Source organism: Danio rerio, chromosome 4 (genome assembly GCF_052040795.2).
Source record: "Danio rerio strain M-AB ecotype USA chromosome 4, GRCz13ab, whole genome shotgun sequence".
Classification (NCBI taxonomy): domain Eukaryota; kingdom Metazoa; phylum Chordata; class Actinopteri; order Cypriniformes; family Danionidae; genus Danio; species Danio rerio.
In genome coordinates, this window is record NC_141024.2 from 13,384,607 (window position 1) to 13,405,417 (window position 20,811).

The 20,811-nt window shown below is 38.2% G+C and overlaps 2 protein-coding genes across 12 annotated transcripts in view; both read right to left on the reverse strand.

The window, feature by feature from the left end:
* msrb3 (methionine sulfoxide reductase B3) overlaps positions 1 to 20,811 on the reverse strand; it is a 113,416-nt gene that overhangs the window by 39,498 nt on the left and 53,107 nt on the right. The window lies entirely within an intron of this gene.
* The window catches only part of hmga2 (high mobility group AT-hook 2), a 44,787-nt gene that overhangs the window by 23,131 nt on the left and 845 nt on the right, over positions 1 to 20,811 (reverse strand). For both annotated transcript variants that reach the window (XM_087246094.2, NM_212680.2), the window contains exons 2-3: positions 18,742 to 18,828; positions 10,355 to 10,405 (exon numbers count right to left, since the gene is read on the reverse strand). In XM_087246094.2, the coding sequence (XP_087102220.1) occupies positions 10,355 to 10,405; positions 18,742 to 18,828 (138 nt within the window). The remainder of the gene's footprint in view (positions 1 to 10,354; positions 10,406 to 18,741; positions 18,829 to 20,811) is intronic.

Consider the following 20,811-nt stretch of genomic DNA (forward strand, 5'->3'; position numbering starts at 1 on the left):
AGAACTTCCCCTTTCTCTACCATGAACTTGCTTGTAGAGGAATCAATCATGTAAACATGGTGGACTCTGGGACTTAACACTTGAAAGGTCATGCAGGCCTGGAAAGACCACAGGAGAAAGCATGATCTTCCAATTTTTCTCCACCTTAGTCTTGACATACTTGAAATCAACTTTAACAAAAGAGTCATGCATGCACAGTGAGCGCACAAAAAGAGGCAAGGCCTTGCTCATTTTTCATCATTGCCGGCAGCTAGCTCTCTGCAACTCTCACATGGTCGCCCACTGAAGCTAAGCAGGGCTGCGCCCGGTCAGTACCTGGATGGGAGACCACATGGGAAAGCTAGGTTGCTGCCGGAAGTGGTGTTAGTGAGGCCAGCAGGGGGCGCCCAACCTGCGGGCTGTGTGGGTCCTAATGCCCCAGTATAGTGACGGGGACGCCTTACTGCTCAGTAAGTTAAACCGAGGTCCCGACTCTCTGTGGTCGTTAAAAATCCCAGGATGTCCTTCGAAAAGAGTAGGGGTTTAACCCTGGCATCCTGGCCAAATCTGCCCACTGGCCTTTGTCCATGATGGCCTCCTAACCATCCCCATATTCAATTGGCTGCATCACTGTCTGCTCTCCACCAATCAGCTGGTGTGTGGTGTGCGGTCTGGCGCAAAATGGCTGCCGTCGCGTCATCCAGGTGGATGCTGCACACTGGTGGTGGATGAAGTGATCCCCCCATTGTGTAAAGCGCTTTGAGTGACCAGAAAAGCGCTATATAAATGTAAGGAATTATTATTATTATTATTATCATGGTGTTACAAGATGTAACGGATGTAAGCCTTAACACTCGTGCAAGCCTATAGAGAGTACAAAGAGGTAAGAACTTCCCTTCTCAACTATGGTCTTGCATGCAAAATAACCAAACACGTAAACATGCTGGTTGCCAGCCTTAACACTTGGAGAGTTGTGCAGGCCTAAAGGGGTTATGCAGACCTGGAGAGAACACAAGTTGAGGCAACAACTTTCCTATTTACCACTAAGGTCTTTTTTTGCAGAGGAACCAAATGCATAAGCATGTTGGATAATACTTGAAGGATCATGCAGGCCTAGAGAGCACAAGAGGAGGCAAAAACTTCCCCCTTCTCTGCCATGGTCTCACTTGCAGAGCAACAAAATGCGTAAACATGCTGGACACAGTCCAGTTGGCAGAATGAAAGGGAACTGCAGTTCACAACTGAATAATGTTAGCTGTTTGAGGACAGAGATAGTCCGTTCCAATGCACCCCCACCTCCACAACACAGTGCGGCTTGTCCGCTTGGCACAGCAGACTTGGTCCATCTCCGCACCTGTGCAGGAGGAACACCCGGAAAAGGAAGAGGGGGGCAATAAATCAGTCTTTTGGCTGCTGAAACAAATCTAGCAGATAACATTTCTCCTGGTGCAGGGATCTGCTGAATGCCCCCTATGGCAGGACTTCCTGTCAGCCTGATTTATAAATATCAAAAGGAGCTAAGCAAACACTGATATATGCAGTTCAATTCTACTCTAAAATATTTGTTATTTATACTTATAGATGTCCAGTCATATACACTGAAGTCATTTGAGATGCAGACCTACGTCAAAAAAAATAAATAAATAAAATAAAAAAATCGGGATTTTATTTTGGTTGCAGTATACACATTGCCTTGACTCTAACCTCCAAACAAATAACATACAATGTGAACTTCTCTGTGTAGACACTAGCTGCGTTTACATGGACATAAGTAATATAATTATTTACCTTAATCTTAATAAGAGGATAATATGATTGAGATGTTTACATTAATCGCTTTTTGAATGTTCATTCATGTGCCTGTTTAACAGTTATACTACATAGTTTGATTAACATCATTACGTCATCATTCCGTGCTAGTTTTCTCCGCCATGTCACGCAACAACAGTTTGTATTCTTTATGGCACCATATTTGATTTTGATTTTAGATCAGATTTTGCAGTTGTTTTTAATTTTGCAACAAGTTGAACAGCAGTTATTTTCTCACACTATGAATGCAAACCGAGTATGCTAGATACAAATTCTGAAGTAACAGGCCACTTATGCTATTTCATTCACTAATGTTTCATTCATATCCCTACGACAAACGCTGAGATACTGGATGAGAGCATAGTCATTGTTTCCAATGCACACCAATAACGTTCTCTTACTTGAAGTTATTCTCATAAGTTTGTCGACAAACTCCTGACAACTGCCGTGTGTGCATCCTGTCGCAAAGTGTAGTGAAAAAAAAACTACAAAATAGTAAGACTTTGATTAAGGTGTTTACTTGTCTGCAGGGGCGCTGCTAGGGGGGGATGTTAGGACGAATCTAAGGGCCCACGCATTTTGGGGGCCCCCGGAGATATTATAAGTGGCCTACGACACATGCAAACCCACCCAGTCTTGACTTCCGTCTGTGACTCAACGCAACCACCCAACAACCCACCTACCTCCCAACCCTGCGACTCTTCACTTTCGTCTGCAACCCCCCACCCCCTTACTTTCGCCTGCAACTCCAACAAACCTATCCCTCCCCACACCTGCTCTTCACTTTAATCCGTGAAAGGTTGTCAGAGAGCTCGTGGTGGTCAGTAGTGCCCCTGCTTGTCTGTACTGCAATCGAATCCACGAATTGAATCGGATAATACAATCAAATACAATTTGATTCGTCTTAATTCGATTTGTGTTAGTTTAATTATGGCTTTAGTCTGATTATGGTAATCAAAACCCGCTGATTACATGGTAGACTCTTACTCAGAGTATTGTCTTAGTTGGTGTCCATGTAAACGTTCTCACTGATGTGTGGCAGGTTCTTTTGTAGAAATATTCCTAACATCTTTATTCTTATTACCATTATAGAGAAAGGTTTTTTTTTTGCAGCAGCAGCAGCAGACTAGTATCCTCTCGTAGCAGCTGTGCCACCTGCACAACGTTATTTTAAGAATCCCAAACCTTTCTACATCCTCTGACTGATAGATTTCCTGTCTGCAAGAATGATGCTCACTGCAGCCATCTCAGCAGGGGTCATGGTGAATCTGACGAATGTCCTAGATGGATGATCCGGTCTTGGCCAAGTCTTGGCGAGTGTCTTAAATGTCTCCGGTGGAATGGACGTGATTAAACCAATTTTCTCTCTTCTCCTAGCCAAACGCCACCTTCCACTATTAACCATTTAGTGGGGGGTAGGAACTAAGTTGGGGGAGGGGGACAAAGGAAAACATTCCAGCGGCCCCTTGTAGCCAAAAAGGATATGCTATAATTAGTTCCAGGAGGGCGAGCAGTAGCTGAATGAAGAAAACCGACTTGTTTATCCAGAAGAGGAATGGCAAAGCTCTTGTCAAGTCCACCCTGTATATGCGGAGACCGCCGCGCAGCCTCTCGGCCATGTCAATTCATCTGTGACATGCTAAACAGATCATAACCCACACACAATGACCCATACAAGAGGATGGCGCACTGCAGACGCACACGTTTCCCATTGCCCATTCATAAAAAAGGAGACAGGAAGACAAAAAAAATGTTGGTTTTCTGCCTCACACTCCATTGGCTGAACTCAAAAGTCTTGGCACACATCTGGAGACTCTTTTTTTGGATGCTCTAATGTTCGGGTTGGAGCACTATCACTCACAGCTTTCCATCTCTGAGTCAGTATCACTCATGCACTTGGCTAGAAGTTCCTCTCGGACTTATTCACAGGATGTCATACCACTATGCCCACTCCACGTTCAGGATGTTTGTAGTATGACTACAGCCTGATGAATATGCCTCCGGATTCACTCCAGCTTGTAACACTCATACCAATTGAATGTATTAGGGTAAAAAGAAAAAGAAAAAAAAAAAGCTTGACCATGTATTTTGGTTAAAGACAAGTAGGGGATTTCAAGAATCAAAATAATAAAAGAGTGGTTCAACAAATATGTTGAATACAACGAAATGAAAGCAATCTAATGGCGATTATACATTTCTGTCATGGTTTACAGTGGATTATAAAAATGATAATTTAAAATATAACACAAAACATTTTGTATAGTATCTTATGGCGGCAAGGTGGCTCAGCTGTTAGCTTATTTGAGTCCCGTTGGCATTTCTGTGTGGAGTTTGCATGTTCTCTCTGTGTTTGCGTGGGTTTCCTCTGGATGCTCCGGTTTCCCCCCAGTCCAAAGACATGAGGTGTAAGTGAATTGGGTAACTTGGCCATAGTGTACAGTATGAGTGTGAATGTGAGAGTGTAACAGTGTTTCCCAGTAGCTGGTAGGACATCTGCTGTGTAAAACAAGTGCTGAAATAGTTGGCGGTTCATTCCACTGTGGCGACCCCAGATAAATAAGGGACTAAGCTGAAAGAAAATGAATAAATAAATGAAATCATATAGATTTTTTTATAATTAAAAAGAAATATTTCTATTAATTAGATGCCTTATGGTCAGTGTTGTTGCACTTTAACATAAATATATACACAGAATGGCCATGGGAAACGATTTCACTCTGATATTTTCATATTTTATTGTCACAAAATGTATTTGAAACAGTAAAGTAGACACCTCACTTACATTTTAACTGCTTTCTTTGCTTCTTTGTCCTGTATGTCAATTAAATTTTGTTATAACGTCCATCTATTCCTTCCAGCTTTCTGCCATTTCCATAGGTACTCGGCAGAAAGATTTGGACGTGTAAAACCACAAACTAGCAATGTAATAGTTTACTTTTCGTTTGTCAGGACACAACAAAAATCAAAATACAAATTTAAAAACTATTTACGCTTTTTTAAGCTTCATTTTAAATATGGTTTCAAAGATTGACCAAAAGACTGTCAACCATCAAGCCCCTTCCATCTTTTTACCTTCTTTCCCGGTTGTTTACCCATACATAGACGTAAACTTTAGTTAACATATGAAACATCATGTATGTTAAATATTATCAAAAAATATACAAATCAAATGCGGTACCGAATAACAATAACAATATTACAAATATTACGAAGTTCTTACTGTTTTAACATTCGTGAAACACTCCAAAACGAGACATCTAATGGAGTTAACTTGTTAATAAAAGTTCAGCGGCAGAACCACGCCTCACTTTGTCTCCTTAACCAATCACCTACTCCCTTAAACATATTTAAGGAAGACCGTCCCTCTAGCACTGTTCTTCTCGTTCTTTGAACCCACCCTCCCTCTCTCCATTTCCTCGCTTCCCATTCACAATCCTATAACCCTCTTCACACCTACACGTAAATTGAACTGGGGGGGTCCAATCACTCTGCCAACAGAGACAGTACCCCCACTCTGAGTCTCTGGGCATAATAGGACGCCTGATCAACTTACCCACCTGTTTACCAGTCATCCTCTTACTCCCCTTCATCCCACTGTTCTTACCATCCCTTTCATCCATACATCACTACAGTAAAGTCTAGCTTAAAGTGTGGCGTGGGCCATGCAGGTGAATATCACCTATATACATTATAAATCCCCTAGTTTTAAGAAAAATGTGCATAAATGCCTAGAATAGTTTCAGTCATACATTTTTAGTCTACAAAACTGCTTTTATAATTCTAATTTATATTAAAAAATGACAAAATAAATAATAATAATTTAATTTAATGACTAAAAAGTATTTAAAAAATGTAAATAATTTAAATAATCCAATAAAAAATAAATCATTATTGTTGAAGCCTGGAAAGTGTTTAAAAGACTAGGCCTGTCTGTTTCTCCTGATAGTCAAATTTATGACCCTTCCATGAGAAAAATCTCTCACTCACTAACAAACTCCTGCCCTTGCTTGAGTCTAGTTAACCTTTGACCCATAATGTTTTAGTTTGTTAGCATGCACTTCAATCACAAAGGCAAACAATTATTTTGCAGGGTTTAAGCATTTGAAAGCATCTAAAAATGAAAGATATATGAAAGATATCCCAAAGCTAATTTTTGTTCTAATTTTGTCGGTCATATTTCATTTCCTCTGCAACCAACACATTGCTCTAGCACTTGTGAATATCTAAACATCACAAACAATCATTTTAAACAAAAGTGCCGTTCATTTCATAGTATTGAATTTCTTAAAAAAACTAACGATTTGCTTTTTTTCTGCAGCTGTGTGAGAACAACCTTTTACAAAGTTTACTTTGCATCTACAAAGCGTATCACTTCATTATCTATTTGTTTAAGGCTAACTGACATCAATGTGTGGGTGGATCAAGTGTGTGTGAGTGAGTGGGAGTGTGTGTTTGTATGCATGCATGCGTGTGCGAGCGTGTATCTGCATCACGCAGCCATCATGAAAGAGTAGCCGATTGCACCTTTGGGCATCAGTACAAAGGAAACAGCGCAATAAATGTAAACTTTATCAGTTCAGTCCAAAGAGTCACGGGCTCATTCAAACAGACACTTCTGGGTCAACTTTAACCCTGGTATTTGGTAAAACGAAAAAAGCCTAGAAGGCAATTTGCTAATTTTGCATAAGAAAGTATTAAATGTTGCTGAAAATATCAAACTACTACAGCAAAAAAAATCTTTTTGACCTTATTATTAAACACTTACACTCACCGGCCACTTTATTAGGTACACCTTACTAGTACCAGGTTGGATCTCCTTTTGCCTTAATCCTTTGTGGCATATATTCATGAAGGTACTGGACATATTCCTCAGAGATTTTGGGTCATATTGACAAGATAGCATCATGCAGTTGCTGCAGATTTGTCGGCTGCACATCCATGATGTGAATCTCCCGTTCCAGCACATCCCAAAGGTGTTCTATTGGATTGATATCTGGTGACTGTGGAGGCCATTTGAGTACAGTGAACTCATTGTTATGTTTAAAAAAGCAGTCTGAGATGATTCGCGCTTTGACATGGTGCTATATCACGCTGGAAGCAGCCATCAGAAGATGGGTACACTGGTCAAAATGAGATGGACATGGTCAGCAACAATACTCAGATAGGCTGTGGGGTTGACACAATGCTCAATTGGTACTAATGGGCCAAAAGTGTGCCAAGAAAATATCCCCGACACCATCACACCACCACCACCGCCCTAAATCGTTGATACTAGGCAGGATGGATCCCAGCTTTCATGTTGTTGACCCTACCATCTGAATGTCGCAGCAGAAATTGAGACTCATTAGACCAGGCAACATTTTTTTCAGTCTTCTATTGTCCAATTTTGGTTCGTTTCCTGCTCTTAGCAGACAGGAGTGGCATCCGGTGTGGTCTTCTGCTGCTGTAGACCATCTGCCTCAAGGTTCGACGTCTTGAACATTCAGAGATGCACTTCTGCATACCTCAGTTGTAACGAGTGGTCATTTGAGTTACTGTTGCTGTTCTATCAGCTGGAACCAGTCTGGCCATTCTCTTCTCTGACCTCTGGCATCAACAAGGCATTTGCACCCACAGAACTACCACTCACTGCATATTTTCTCTTGTTCGGATCATTCTCTGTAAATCCTAGAGATAGTTGTGTGTGAAAATCCCAGTAGATCAGCAGTTTCTGACTGACTCAGACCAGTCCAACACCTATGCCACGTTTAATGTCACTTAAGTCACCTATCTTCTCCATTCTGATGCTCGGTTTGAATTGCAGCAGATCGTCTTGACCATCTCTACATGTCTGAATGCATTAAGTTGCTGCCATCTGATTGGCTGATTAGAAATTAGCGTTAACGAGCAGTTGTACAGGTATACCTAATAAAGTGGCCGGTGAGTATACACTCAGCAGTTTCCATGCGTTTGTTGCTTCATTACTAACATACACAATTTCACAACATACATGTTAAACTAACATAAGACCCCATTTGAGAATTGAGTCTAAGTGCGGCTCTTTCAGTTCAACAGAAATTGTTCAAATAAAACTTACAACGAAACACTAAACGGTCTGCGTGTAATATCTGAATCAATGTGTCTAATACATTTGAAACGTTGCTCTCCAATGCAGTGAGTCAATGCTGAACTTTAGCATGTTAGCTATAGGGGCTCAGCCGAGACCTGGAGGTAAAGGCTGTTTTTGGAAACGCTCGGCTAACATGTGACTCGAATCACATTCCTGGATGATAGAGTCAGATGGGTCATGTTTTCCTCCAATACAAATGTACTCATTTCTGTATTGAACAAATCATTTAAGCCCTCCTGCCATCTCTGCTATATATAAGAATCCATGCAACTGCGTCACACTAAAATCCAAACTGAATTTTAAATATTTGCACACCATATATCAATAGTGTCCCATCACTTTTGTAAATGCATATAGTGAGTTAAGATCTGGCAAACTTTTAGATTTTTCAAGGTGGTGTGTGTGTGTGTGTGTGTGTGTGTGTGTGTCCAGGGGCCTCGGAATGCTTTGCTTTTCCTGTCTGCCTGAGAAAAATCCATAAGGACACAGAGTCAGCTTGCCACAAAGGGTTCATTCTCCCCATATCTCCACACAGTCATCCTGGTGGCACTTTTAACTGCCTGCAGCTTTACCCCTCCGGTTATCAATCAAACGTGTCACTGGCAGGCTAATAAACACTGAAAACTTCAGGATAACGGAGGAATCGTTCATGCATACTGAGCGCAAAAAAACTGCACAATTTCCACCATCCTTTTACATGTTGGTAATATCTCTTATTATTTCAATTTAATAGTGTCTCCATTAAAACTCCCATAATAAATTAAATTTGTTGTCTGCCTTAATTAGATTTAAGTAAGTGAATTTATATACAAGTATAGTGTATTTTTTTATGTTTCAAATAACTTTGGTGCAATATAATGCACCTATAGGTTATTATTGTCATTCAATGTCACATATATCTGACCAATACCTGGTATATAATTTATTTACAATAGTTAATAAAAAAAATGAATATAAAAAAGCAAAAATGAAACTTTATGTAGAAGTTTCTACCCACAAGTATATTTATATACCTTTTTGTCTGTAGATAAAATTTACATAAGCAAGATATTAAATTTACCACACAAAGACACACACACAAAGTAATGTGAAAAAGTGCTTGATATTTATATATATATTACCCCAACACTATGATATATATATATATATATATATATATATATATATATATATATATATATATATATATATATATATATATATATATATATATATATATATATATATATAAATATTATAGTGTTGGGGTAATGCATTACAAGTAATGCAAGTTATATAATATTATTACTTGTCTAAATAACGAGTAAAGTAATGCATTACTTTTAAAAACTGAGTAATAATACTTGAGTTACTTTTTCAAAAATGTCATGTGGGTTAATTTCTTTGTTTAAGTAATTAGCTTATAAAAAACATATAGCTGAATTAAAATGAACGTAGTCACACTGAATCACACACTCAATGAGAAAATGTAGGAACAGACAGAAACTTAGATGGCAGAGCCTTACATTTGTGCAGTGGAAATATTCTCATTATTCTGAATGGATCAAAGAAAGGGAAAAGGGGATTGTTTCAACAGACAATGATTTACGTCACCAATACATACAAAAAGTACAAAAGTAACAAGCACACACACGCACACACACAAGTGCTTTACACTTTCATTAATCAGTTTATATGGCATATAGCACAAGGATCAGAAAGTCATATTCAGATAAGATTATCCTACATTAATATTTTTTTATGTGTTTTTTAAGGTAAATGAAGGTGTAGGCTATACATTGCATTGTTAATTGCAGAGCTCCTTCATTTAAAAAGAAATCCTGCAAGTTATGAAACAGATCAAGCCTCAGTAACGCAAAAGTAACTCAAACGTAACATAACACATTACTTACCATAAAAAGTAACAAAGTAATGCGACAACTTACTTTTTTGGATATATTATTAAATAATAATATAAAATAATAATAAATAATAAAAGTATATTAAATAAACAATCTATAATAAAAGTAAAAAAAGTGAGTTTAATATGAGCCTTTCCTAAATATAGTAGAAATGGAATACTAAAATGGAAAAAATAAGCTAAAATGTGTTTTTGAATGAATAAAAAACATAACTTTTAATTTAATTGTAAAAAGTTTTCATTTAAATTCACAGCAATATGCTTTCCTTCAACTGCCTGTAAATAAAACTGTTTAAATTCATGTGATGTTACACTTATATCACTGGATATAAATATCAATCTAAGACATAAAGGCCAATTTGTCATGAATACAAGTTCTACTTAAATTTTCTGTTGTTTGATCAATGAATTAATTTAAAAGTATAAGAAATATTTCACAAAACCTAATAGAAAGGAATTATAAAATGATAAAAAAACGTGGACAGCTTTGAAAGGTAACTGGCCTCGTACTTCAATGGATGTGCCTAGTTATATGCGACTAATATAAACAAACTCACCCATTTCCTGGGTCTTCCTCTAGGTCTTTTCTCCCCTGTGGTCTCGGCTTTCTGCAAATGCCAACAAACCATGAATTAGTGGCCGGTATTTCATCAAGTGCTTTAAACAAATTTTTCAGGCACACAATTTGTCACAAAGCAGAGTCATTTTCAAATATGGCCACAAAAGGAGAAGGTGAAATGCTAGAGCTCAATTTCCTTCAATGCTTTTAATGCAAAAAAGGGTTTGTAATGTATATCTGGGCCTCCAACAATGAACTGTCTCCATTGCTCAAGTCCCTGGTCTGCGCGGCGTAATATTTCACTACAGGAATTTTATGCCATTCAAGTGTAAATAAGAGCACCATTATCAGCAAAACCACCCAGATAAGGGCCATGAAAGACAGTTATGGGCTTGCTATCACAGCGGCTCCAACTTAATAACAGGGGTCTATTGAAGTAGTCTGTAAAAATAAAACACTTTGGAGGTGAAAGTCTTTAAAGTAACTCTATTTTGATTTTTTTTTGCTTCACATACATTTATATTCAAATAAACAGTTGATTTATAGTCATTTAATCACTGTATTGCAGAATTACAGCACCAAAAGAACCCACAGTGCCTGAAAGGATTAGTTTAAGAATATAATCTCTAAAAAAACCGCCTTTTTCGAACGTCTCCTTTGTTCTGATTGGCCAGATGGCCCAAGGGTTTCTGCAGGTTTCACCAAGTCAAATGTTAGACTTTTTAAGACCTTTTTAAGACCTTGAAGATTGAGTTTTCAGATATATACAGAGCTATACGCTTTATTTTAAAGGCCCAGCAGTAAAAAATGTACTTGCCACATCAAAAAACGAATTCTTTTTAGTCATTTCTAAGCCACATATTTTAAAAAATGTGTAAAAACAAGCAGAGCCTATTTTTACACATACATTTTTATCAAACATAACCTACAAAACTCTTTACAAACTAATAGCATGCAAAACAGACTGCTATAATATTAATTATGAATATAGTTTTGCTAAAAAATTGTTGATAATTGGATACGTGTTGATCGATTGGGCAGCTTTACATAAACAAAGTAAAAATTAAGAGCCATTTAAAATAAATTACAACCTACAAAACAATATTTCAGAGAATTTAAGACCTTGTTTTTGAAATTTAAGACATTTTAAAACTTTTTAAGAGCCTGTAGATACCATGGGCCAGTCTGCTGTGATTAATCGGGCACTTAAAGTGCATGTCAAAAATCAAAACCCATTAGAATGTCTGCATTAATACAAAAGGTAACGATGCTGCCATTTTAACTTAATAAGAAACCATTGGAAACTGGATTTTCGTACAAGGAGCTGAAAGCAACATCTACTTGACATGTCGAAAACACAAACCCAGCTCTTCCAGGCTTCAGACATTATTTCAGGGAAGCCAATGAAAAAGCATAGGTTTGAATCACACATAATTTGTTAAAAATCTTTCATTTTGTCGTAGTGACACTGTTGATTACTTTGATCATTTTTAGAAAGACAGGACAGGATTTCCCAAGTACATTATGCGTCATTCATGCAATAATCCTCTGACACGGTAACTGCAGTAATTTGACAGGAGAGTGGTTCCCCTGCGGGTTTGAAAGGTGGTGCCTTCCCACCACGGTCGAAGACAATTAACAAGACAAGACGCGTCTCCATTATTGATAGGATATAAAGTTTTCTTCTGGCCGTGGGCTTTTGTCATGCAGAGCCCTGCAGGAAACCTTATTCAAATCATCAAACATCTATGAATTCTGCGAATGACCCAGGAAGGGTAGGTGTCAGAGGTATCATGTTTGTCATTCGAGCGAGATACAAATCAATGCTGGTAGAGTGTGTGCCTATCTAACCTATTAACAACCATCACCTTGCTTAAGCATTACATTAATTGCCAGAATTACCAAGTTTTATGAAATTCTGAAATTAACCTTTTATGCAAGGGTGTAGAATTAGCAGTGACGGAGGGGATGTGTCCTCTCCATATAATTTAATGTTAACGTCCCCACCAATAATTTAATCACCTCCAAAATAAATAAATGCTTTGTGGAAATTTTCCAGTCAAGTTTACCGTGCAGCTACATTTCAAAGAAAAGTGTCAGTCACTTGAAGTCAAGTTTACTACAAGTCCATCATAATAGTAACCATTAATGTGCAATTAATAAAACAATTGTTTTGGTTTTGGCCTCCACGACGATTATGAAAAAACAACAATGGAGATAAAATGGTTAACGTGTCATTTGCCTCCCTCTTTCCAGAAGCATTGATTCCTTGTCAAAGTAAAATCATGTAACTGTAAATTTGCACCATAAGACATGATTGATTTAATGTTGTTTTTATTACTGATTGTATTTGATGTATTTCTTTATTTTTTTTTTAAAGTTTTTTTTAAAAGTGCAAACAGAACATGAGCTCAGAGAATGAAAAGGACATAGACATGTAAAGTCATCTTTCCGCTTAAAGTGCATTAATGGCAATATTATACTTGCAAAAATTGTGTTTAGATATTTTTTTTTAAATAACAAAATGTTTGAAGTATTTTGTGGTCTTTAGTGTACATATTACTACTTTAAGAAAACTAATGCGCATCTTTTAGGGGTAGATATGGTACAAACTTGTCTGTGTGATGAGCTGTTGTACCCCTAAAGGTACAATTTTAGCACATTTTTTTCTGACAGCCAATCAAGAGTAAGTCAGTCATACAGGTTTGGAAAGACATGAGGGTGAGTTAATGATGACAGGCTATTTTTTTAAAGTAAACTATCAGTTTAAACCTGTATTATTATTATCGTTGGAGACCTCTACAATGTACCTCTGTCTGTTGTGTTGTGTGTGATGTGTTCAGCCCTGTTTGTGTCGGTCTGTTTGCCCTGACTAAGTATGCAGGCATTGTCAAGGCTCACATTACTACTTATTCAACAAGCACAGTTTGTTTTGAATACCCCAAGGACGTTTCAACGTTCTGCAAAGGCATGACAGACTGGAGAAACATAAACCTGAGCATCGCAGTTCATGCCACAGCCAGTCACTAAAAAAGGAGGCAGGTCAGTTTGCTTGTCAGGATTGCAAAATGCTTGAAATTTGATGTAAACATTAGGTCTTTGTGCTCATGATGCATTGCAAAGACTTGAGCGTTCTCAAAGACAGCATCCCTTTAACCTCGCCTCTCCTTGTCGGTGTCTTTCTCAGTGTCTCTGTCTGTCTGTCTTGGTCCAATCAGTGTCTCCCAGCCCTCAGTCCTCTGTTGGGGATGCTGCATTTTTAATCAGGAGGTTTAATGGTCTGCAAGCCGACACCCTGATCAATTAATCATGTCTGTGTTTGCGTGTCTCGTCCAGCCAAGTCCCGTGTCCGTGGCAGACACAAGCCGGGCGCTCGCTGTCCTCTTCGACACCGGGACATCCTGGCATGCGTGTGAGGCCGGGGACAAGGCCATCTCTCATTAATGGAAAGGGAGGGCCAGCCTTGCCTCTGCCAAACCCACTTTTGCGAATGGAGAGTTTAAAATTAGCCCCCTGATGCCCCGTATCAAGTTCCAACAATGTCTGGTCAATGGAAAATATTCGGGCAAGTCATTAGTGCCAGTCTGATCACAGCTAGACGGAGATGATCTGGGTATGTGTGTTGACAGCTATAACTGTGCTAGTAACCATCAAGGTACATCATGGTTACTCTGATTTAGACGAGATTGTTCATATGATGCCAGCTCTGTGGGTTCTTTGGTGCAATTAGGAGATTACAATGGCAGAATCTGTATTGAGTACAATATTTATTGACTACAACATTTCATGAACCTGGAGGTTTTTGTACATTCACTGGATTGTCTTAAGGCTCTAACTATCATCAATCCATCTACCAATCCATCTATCAATCAATTTACATCCATCCATTGCCCATCCAACATTTTCTCTATTAATGTATCGATCCACTCTATCTAATTATACTCACTGACGCTAAGCAGGGCTGAGCCTGGTCAGTACCTGTATCGGAGACCACATGGGATAGTGATGTTAGTGAGGCCAGCATGGGGCGCTCAACCTGCCGTCTGTGTCCTAATGCCCCAGTAAAGTGAAGGGGACACCATACTGTCAGTGATCGCTGCCTTACAGATAAGATGTTAAACTAAGGTCCTGACTCTCTGTGGTCATAAAAAAAATCCCATGACACTTCTCGTGAAGAGTAGGAGTGGAATCCCGGTGTCCTGGCCAAACTCCCTCTATTGGCCCTTTACACATCATGGCCTACCAATCACCGCATCTACTGAATTGGCTTTATCATTGTCTCTCCACCTAACCTATAGCTGGTGTGTGGTGAGCGCACTGGCGTAGTTTTCCTGTGGCTGCCGTCGCATCATCCAAGTTGATCCTACACACCTCCCCCATGATTGTGAAGCATATTGGATGTATGGGCATAAACAATCAATGCACCTTATAAATACACACATTACATTAGTAAACCTCGCTAAATCCATCCATACCAATCCTTCACCTCTGTCAATCCATCCAACCCTAAATCCATCGGTCCATCCATCTTTCCATTATTCCTTTATTCATCCATAATCAATCCATGTGTCAATCCATCCCTCTATTAATCAATTAATCTCTATCACTCAGTCCTCTACTAATCCATCTCTCCATCATACTATCCATGAATCATAGCTTTACCCATCTCTCTTGATGTCCATTCATCCCAATCTCTATCTATCAATCTATCTTTCCCACTGTAAATCCATACAACCCTACCAATCCATCCCTCTGTACATCCATGTATCTCTATCGGTCTATCTATCCATTTATCTGCCCTTTCCTCTATTGATACATCCACACCCATCTCTACAGTAATCAATCAATTCATCTATCCAAAAAATAACAGAACAATATCTTCAACTTTTCTTCATGCATTACTTATTTTAATATTTGTTGGCAAGTGCAAGGTCCTCTACTAATCCATCCCTCTATCATGCTATCATGTCCATCCATCTTGCTGTCTATTTATCAATCAATTAATCCTTCTGTAAATCCATTCGACCCCACCAATCCATCCCTCTATAAATCTATTTATCTCAATTGGTCCATCCATCCATTTATCTACCCATTCCTCTGTTGATACATCCAGACCCATCAGTCAGTCTGTCAATCAATCAATCAATCAATCAATCAATCAATCAATCAATCAATCAATCAATCAATCAATCAATCAATCAATCAATCAATCAATCAATCAATCAATCAATCAATCAATTCATCCATCCATCCATCCATCCAAAAAGTGCTGAGTGGACTTTTTCGCATTTCAAATTTCTCTGCCGAGCCACCGAGCCACCCTCCTTCTTTCCTAAACCCAACCAATTTTATCGATTGACCCACCCACTTACTTCCCTAAACCCAACCGACGATTTACAAAAGCTGTCTAGAAAAAAAAAAGCCCTTGTATGATATTTAGCTGGTAAGCGCGAAAAGGAACAGCGTCATACCGCCCCATAGCGTTCACTTAAAAAAATTAAATGCAGCCATATGTACCTCCGGCTTCATAATTCGCGGTCTCCAGAAACGTCCGCGGGACTACGTTTTTAGAATGAGTCTGTGTTGGGATTCTTCCACTTTTCTACATGCAATACTTACTCTTTGCAGGAGCTGGTTCTTCCAATATTTGTTGGCAAGTGCGAGATCCCTGTATTATACTATCCATATATCATCACTTTACCCATCTCTCTAGATGTCCATCAATCTCGCTGTCCATCTATCAGTAACTCTGTAAATCTATACAACCTTACCAATCCATCCCTTTATCTCTATCAGTCCATCCATCCATTTATTTACCCCTTCCTTAATTGATACATCCACCCCATCTCTATATCAATGTATCAATTCATCCATCCAAAAAAAAAATCGACATAACAATGGTTTCTTCTAGTTTTCTCCATGCAATACTCTGCAGGAGCTTGTGCTTCTAATATGTTATGGAACCTTGCAAGGTCAAGATAGTGGAAGGAGACAGAGAAGCTGACTGATTCCCAAATTTGACTCCTTTCATAATGGTAGACTATTTAGTTCATGTTATATCACAACAAACCCATATGGGATGAAACAGGATTACGCTCACAGAACAGTCCTCTAGTTTTCAAAGGGGGGTTGTGTGTTTACAGTGGTACATAACTGCAAAAAGAGAACGGCGAATGCTGTCAGTGAGTTATTAACACAGACTAATTCCGCAAGTAGACATTTCAGCTCTCCACGACAGCTCAGAGATGAGAAACATACAGTAATACTTTTAAAAAAACCAAACGCACTGACAGTTAAAGGGGACTTCCCACAAGCATATGCCAGACTAGACCACACACAAGCAAGGCAGAAATGCTAATGACTTCATCACAAAACGCTCACCAGAACAACCCCTCTTTAAAGGCATTCCCAATACATAAACAGAATCCAGCAATTACGGCTATACTGATGCACACCAACTAAATATTATGCGATGCTGTGATTTGCTTTTCTGTTTACATGGGCATTAGTAAGGAATGGGAACAGAGTTCGTTTGGCAGTATGCAACAGTGCATGCTCTATACTCCCTGCATAGAGTATTCGCTTCATGTGCGCATGTGTATATACGCCTGCATGTTTGTGGTTCTTTCACATATGCATGGTAATTTGCCTAAGACGAGACAGAGAGGGGGTATTTACGTGTGTAGAATTGACTTCTACTTTTAGGTGTGTAGGTCAGCAGGAGACCCCTTGCCACATTACTGGAGCTTAGTGTTAACTGCTCTGCTGAAACACACAGCAAAGACATTCGGGTCACTGTGGTCTGTTCGCACAGGCAACACTGAGGCTTCATGATTGAGAGATCAAAAAGCAGCCCCAAACATTCACACACAGACACTCGCACACCCCGGATGTTGACACATTTCACATGCTTCTAAATGTTCCTGACACGTTCCTGATAAATGATTCATAAAAACGGTAAGAGCCCATTTCCTCGGTTAACACTGCCAAGATTAATATTCCTGATCTTGCAAAGTGGTGCACAGTAGATAGGATAGACAGGCACACACACTGAAGAATAGAAGGATACATAGAAAGATCATAGACAGACAGACATAAACATGGATGGATGGATGGATGGGATGGACAAATAAGACATTGGATGGATGGAAAACATATAATATGGATGGATGGATGGATGGATGGATGGATGGATGGATGGATGGATTGTGGAAAATATATAATATGGATGGTCAAAATAAGACGAACGGCTGGCTGGCTGGCTGGCTGGCTGGATGGATGGATGGATGGATGGATGGATGATTGGAAAATATATAGGACGGATGAATCGATACAAAAAATAATGGAAAATAAGTGGATAAATGGAAAAGACAATTGATAGCTTGATATATAGGATGGATGGATGGATGGATGGATGGATGGATGGATGGATGGAGGGATGGATGGATCAATGATTGGATGAATGGAAGATATATCAACTGGGTGAGTGGATAGATGGTATATCAAATGGGTGAGTGGATGCATGGTATATCAATTGGGTGAGTGGATGGATGGTATTTCAAATGGGTGAGCAGATGGATGATATATCAATTGAGTGAGAGGATGGATGGATGGATGGATGGATAAATGGTATATCAATTGAGTGAGTGGATGGATGGTATATTATTTGGGTGAGCAGATGGATGCTATATCAATTGGGTGAGTGAATAGATGGATGGATTGATGGATGGACGGATGGAATAGGAATTTGGTTAGTGGAAGGATGGTATTTCAAATGGGTGAGAAGATGAATGATATATCAATTGGGTGAGTGGATGGATGGTATATGAATTGGGTGAGTGGATGGATGGATGGATGGATGGATGGATGGATGGATGGATGGATGGATGGATGGATGGGAGGGTAGATGGATGGATGGATGGATGGATGGATGGATGGGAGGGTAGATGGATGGATGGATGGTTCATTGGGTGAATAATGGATAAAATATCAATTGGATGGATGAATGATCATTAGTAAAAAGGATGAATTGGTGTATGATTAATATACACCAAGTGTATGAAGAGAGGATTTCCAATTAATGGATGCATGTGTAAAACATCTAATGGATTAGTCAGATTAGTCAAAAATATATGAAATGGATGAATAGATTTACAAATGGATTATATCAAATGAATGGGTGGATAGATGCATTATATTTAATAATTATACAAGGGGTAATCAATGGATTTCTGGTGTTAAAGGATTTCAAGTGCACAACCTGTCGATGAAGAACTGCCAAAAATATCAAAAAGCAGATCAATAGATAGATGGAAAAAAAAAAGATAGATAGATCTGTGTCTTGTGTTTGTTTGTGACTGGACAGTTGTCCAGGACGTTTCTCACCTTCTGCGCTGCTTTGGAGGGGCCCTTGTTCTTGCTTCCTTTGGGGCGTCCCCTCGGTCGTTTGGGGACAGGCTCTCCTGTGGGTTCCTGAAGGGGAGAGGAGGTGAACTTAGGCCATGAAAACAGCAAACAAATCTATAGAGTACTGCTGTGCCACTTTCTATCACCAAAGTCATTTATTTGGATAAATGCAAAAGCACAATTTTGAAGCAAGTTTTTAAGGTTTCAAATGATAAAGCACTTTCCTGAGATCAAATGTTATTGGATCATGTGCTTAGGTTAGGTAATATGACAAACTACACCTGTGGTTATGCTACTGTGTCAGCTTGAGGTGAAATGACTACATACATCCATAAAAAAAGCACACATTAGGACCAAATACTTCCAAAATAGTGCTAGTCCACCTTGATTATTTTTTGATGTTATTTGCATTAGAATTAATTTAGTTATAACTTAGATACATGAATAAATAAATAAATAAATAATTAAATAAATAAATAAATTAATAAATAAATAAATAAATAAATAAATAAATAAATAAATAAATAAATAAATAAATAAATAAATTATTTTAAATAATAAATAAATTATAGAAAAGTTTTTTTTAAGGTAGCCCTTCAAAAATTGTCCAAATATTTCTGTTTATATATGCACTCTGCTCAGTCTCAAAGAATACAGGGTCCCTGACAATCATACACACATTAACCAGTGGTCTTCCATTCACTCTTTACTAGATAAGAGCAAACAATGATGTGTCTATAAGCATATGTGCATATAGAAAAAACAACAACTGTTTTTAATTATAATTCTTGCAAAGAGCACAGACATGTTTACAATTTGTAGCCATGTAAGATTAAACTGAACTAACAGCAAGATAACAAAGCAATTATAACAGAGTCAATAAAAGAGCAATTACTACTATACATATAAGTAAGTACAGTAAATTTATCTGCCCGAATAAAATCTTCATTTTAAATGAAAATTCATTTGAATTCACTATTTGTTTTATCACAGTGGTAAATGCCAACTAAAATCAACATTTAATGACTGATTGATTTATTTTTAACCCCACTTGCCAGCTCATCCTGATGGCCACTTGCAATTAGAGGTACAAGCGTGACTCACTGGTGAATTACTTGAGATAGTGAATCACATCCTCCAAGCACAAACAAGACTTTTGAAGGATGTGGTAATGACTAAACAGTTAAATGTTCGGTGCATTTCAAGTACATTCTTGTTGTTATAGTAACCACATCAACAACAAAAATCTAAATATCAATCCACAGCATTTCTCAAATATTAAAATTAAATCAAATTTGGGCTGATTAAACATTTCTAAACTGGCTTTCACCTCAGCACATTCAAATAAGCCTGTAGTGCAGCATATACATTTGCATTTACATTTAAGACAACCAGAGCGACTCTGTGAAGTGCATTAGCATTACATATAATAGAGCGTTGTGATCAACAGATGGCAAGCGTGTAATTTTGGAATGCTATCTGCTATAGGAAAAAAAGGGCTTCCTGTACAAATGCAAACAAGTGCTACTCGTACAATAAGCCTAATACTTGTACAGGCTATACATTCAGACTGCGACAGAGAGAAACTTTAAATGCACACAGCAAAGCACAGATTCTTTTGTCTAAAAACACCATGTTTGAATTGAGTAGAATAAACTTTTTTGACATAACATTATGTAGTTGACATTTCAAGCAGTGACAGCAGTGAGTCTTGCATTAATTAATTAAAAATATTTTACAATCCATCTACATTAATTAGAAATATGCACTTTAATAAACAAAATGTAAGTGCTGAAATAAAAAAAGATAACGTAAGGACTTTTTATTAAAGGAAAAAACTAAAACTAAACTCATGATGTTGATTTTCTCTTTATAAAATGGTTGTTATGTGTGAATTACACAGATAAACGTGTACTAAAGTACATGGTGTGCAAAAGTGCAAAGGTATGCAATACCTTATTTTGTGTAACACAATGCACAGCATTTAATAGGGGATAAAGATTTACTAAATCTAATTAACGGAGCTAATTAAAAACATCCCAAATTGGT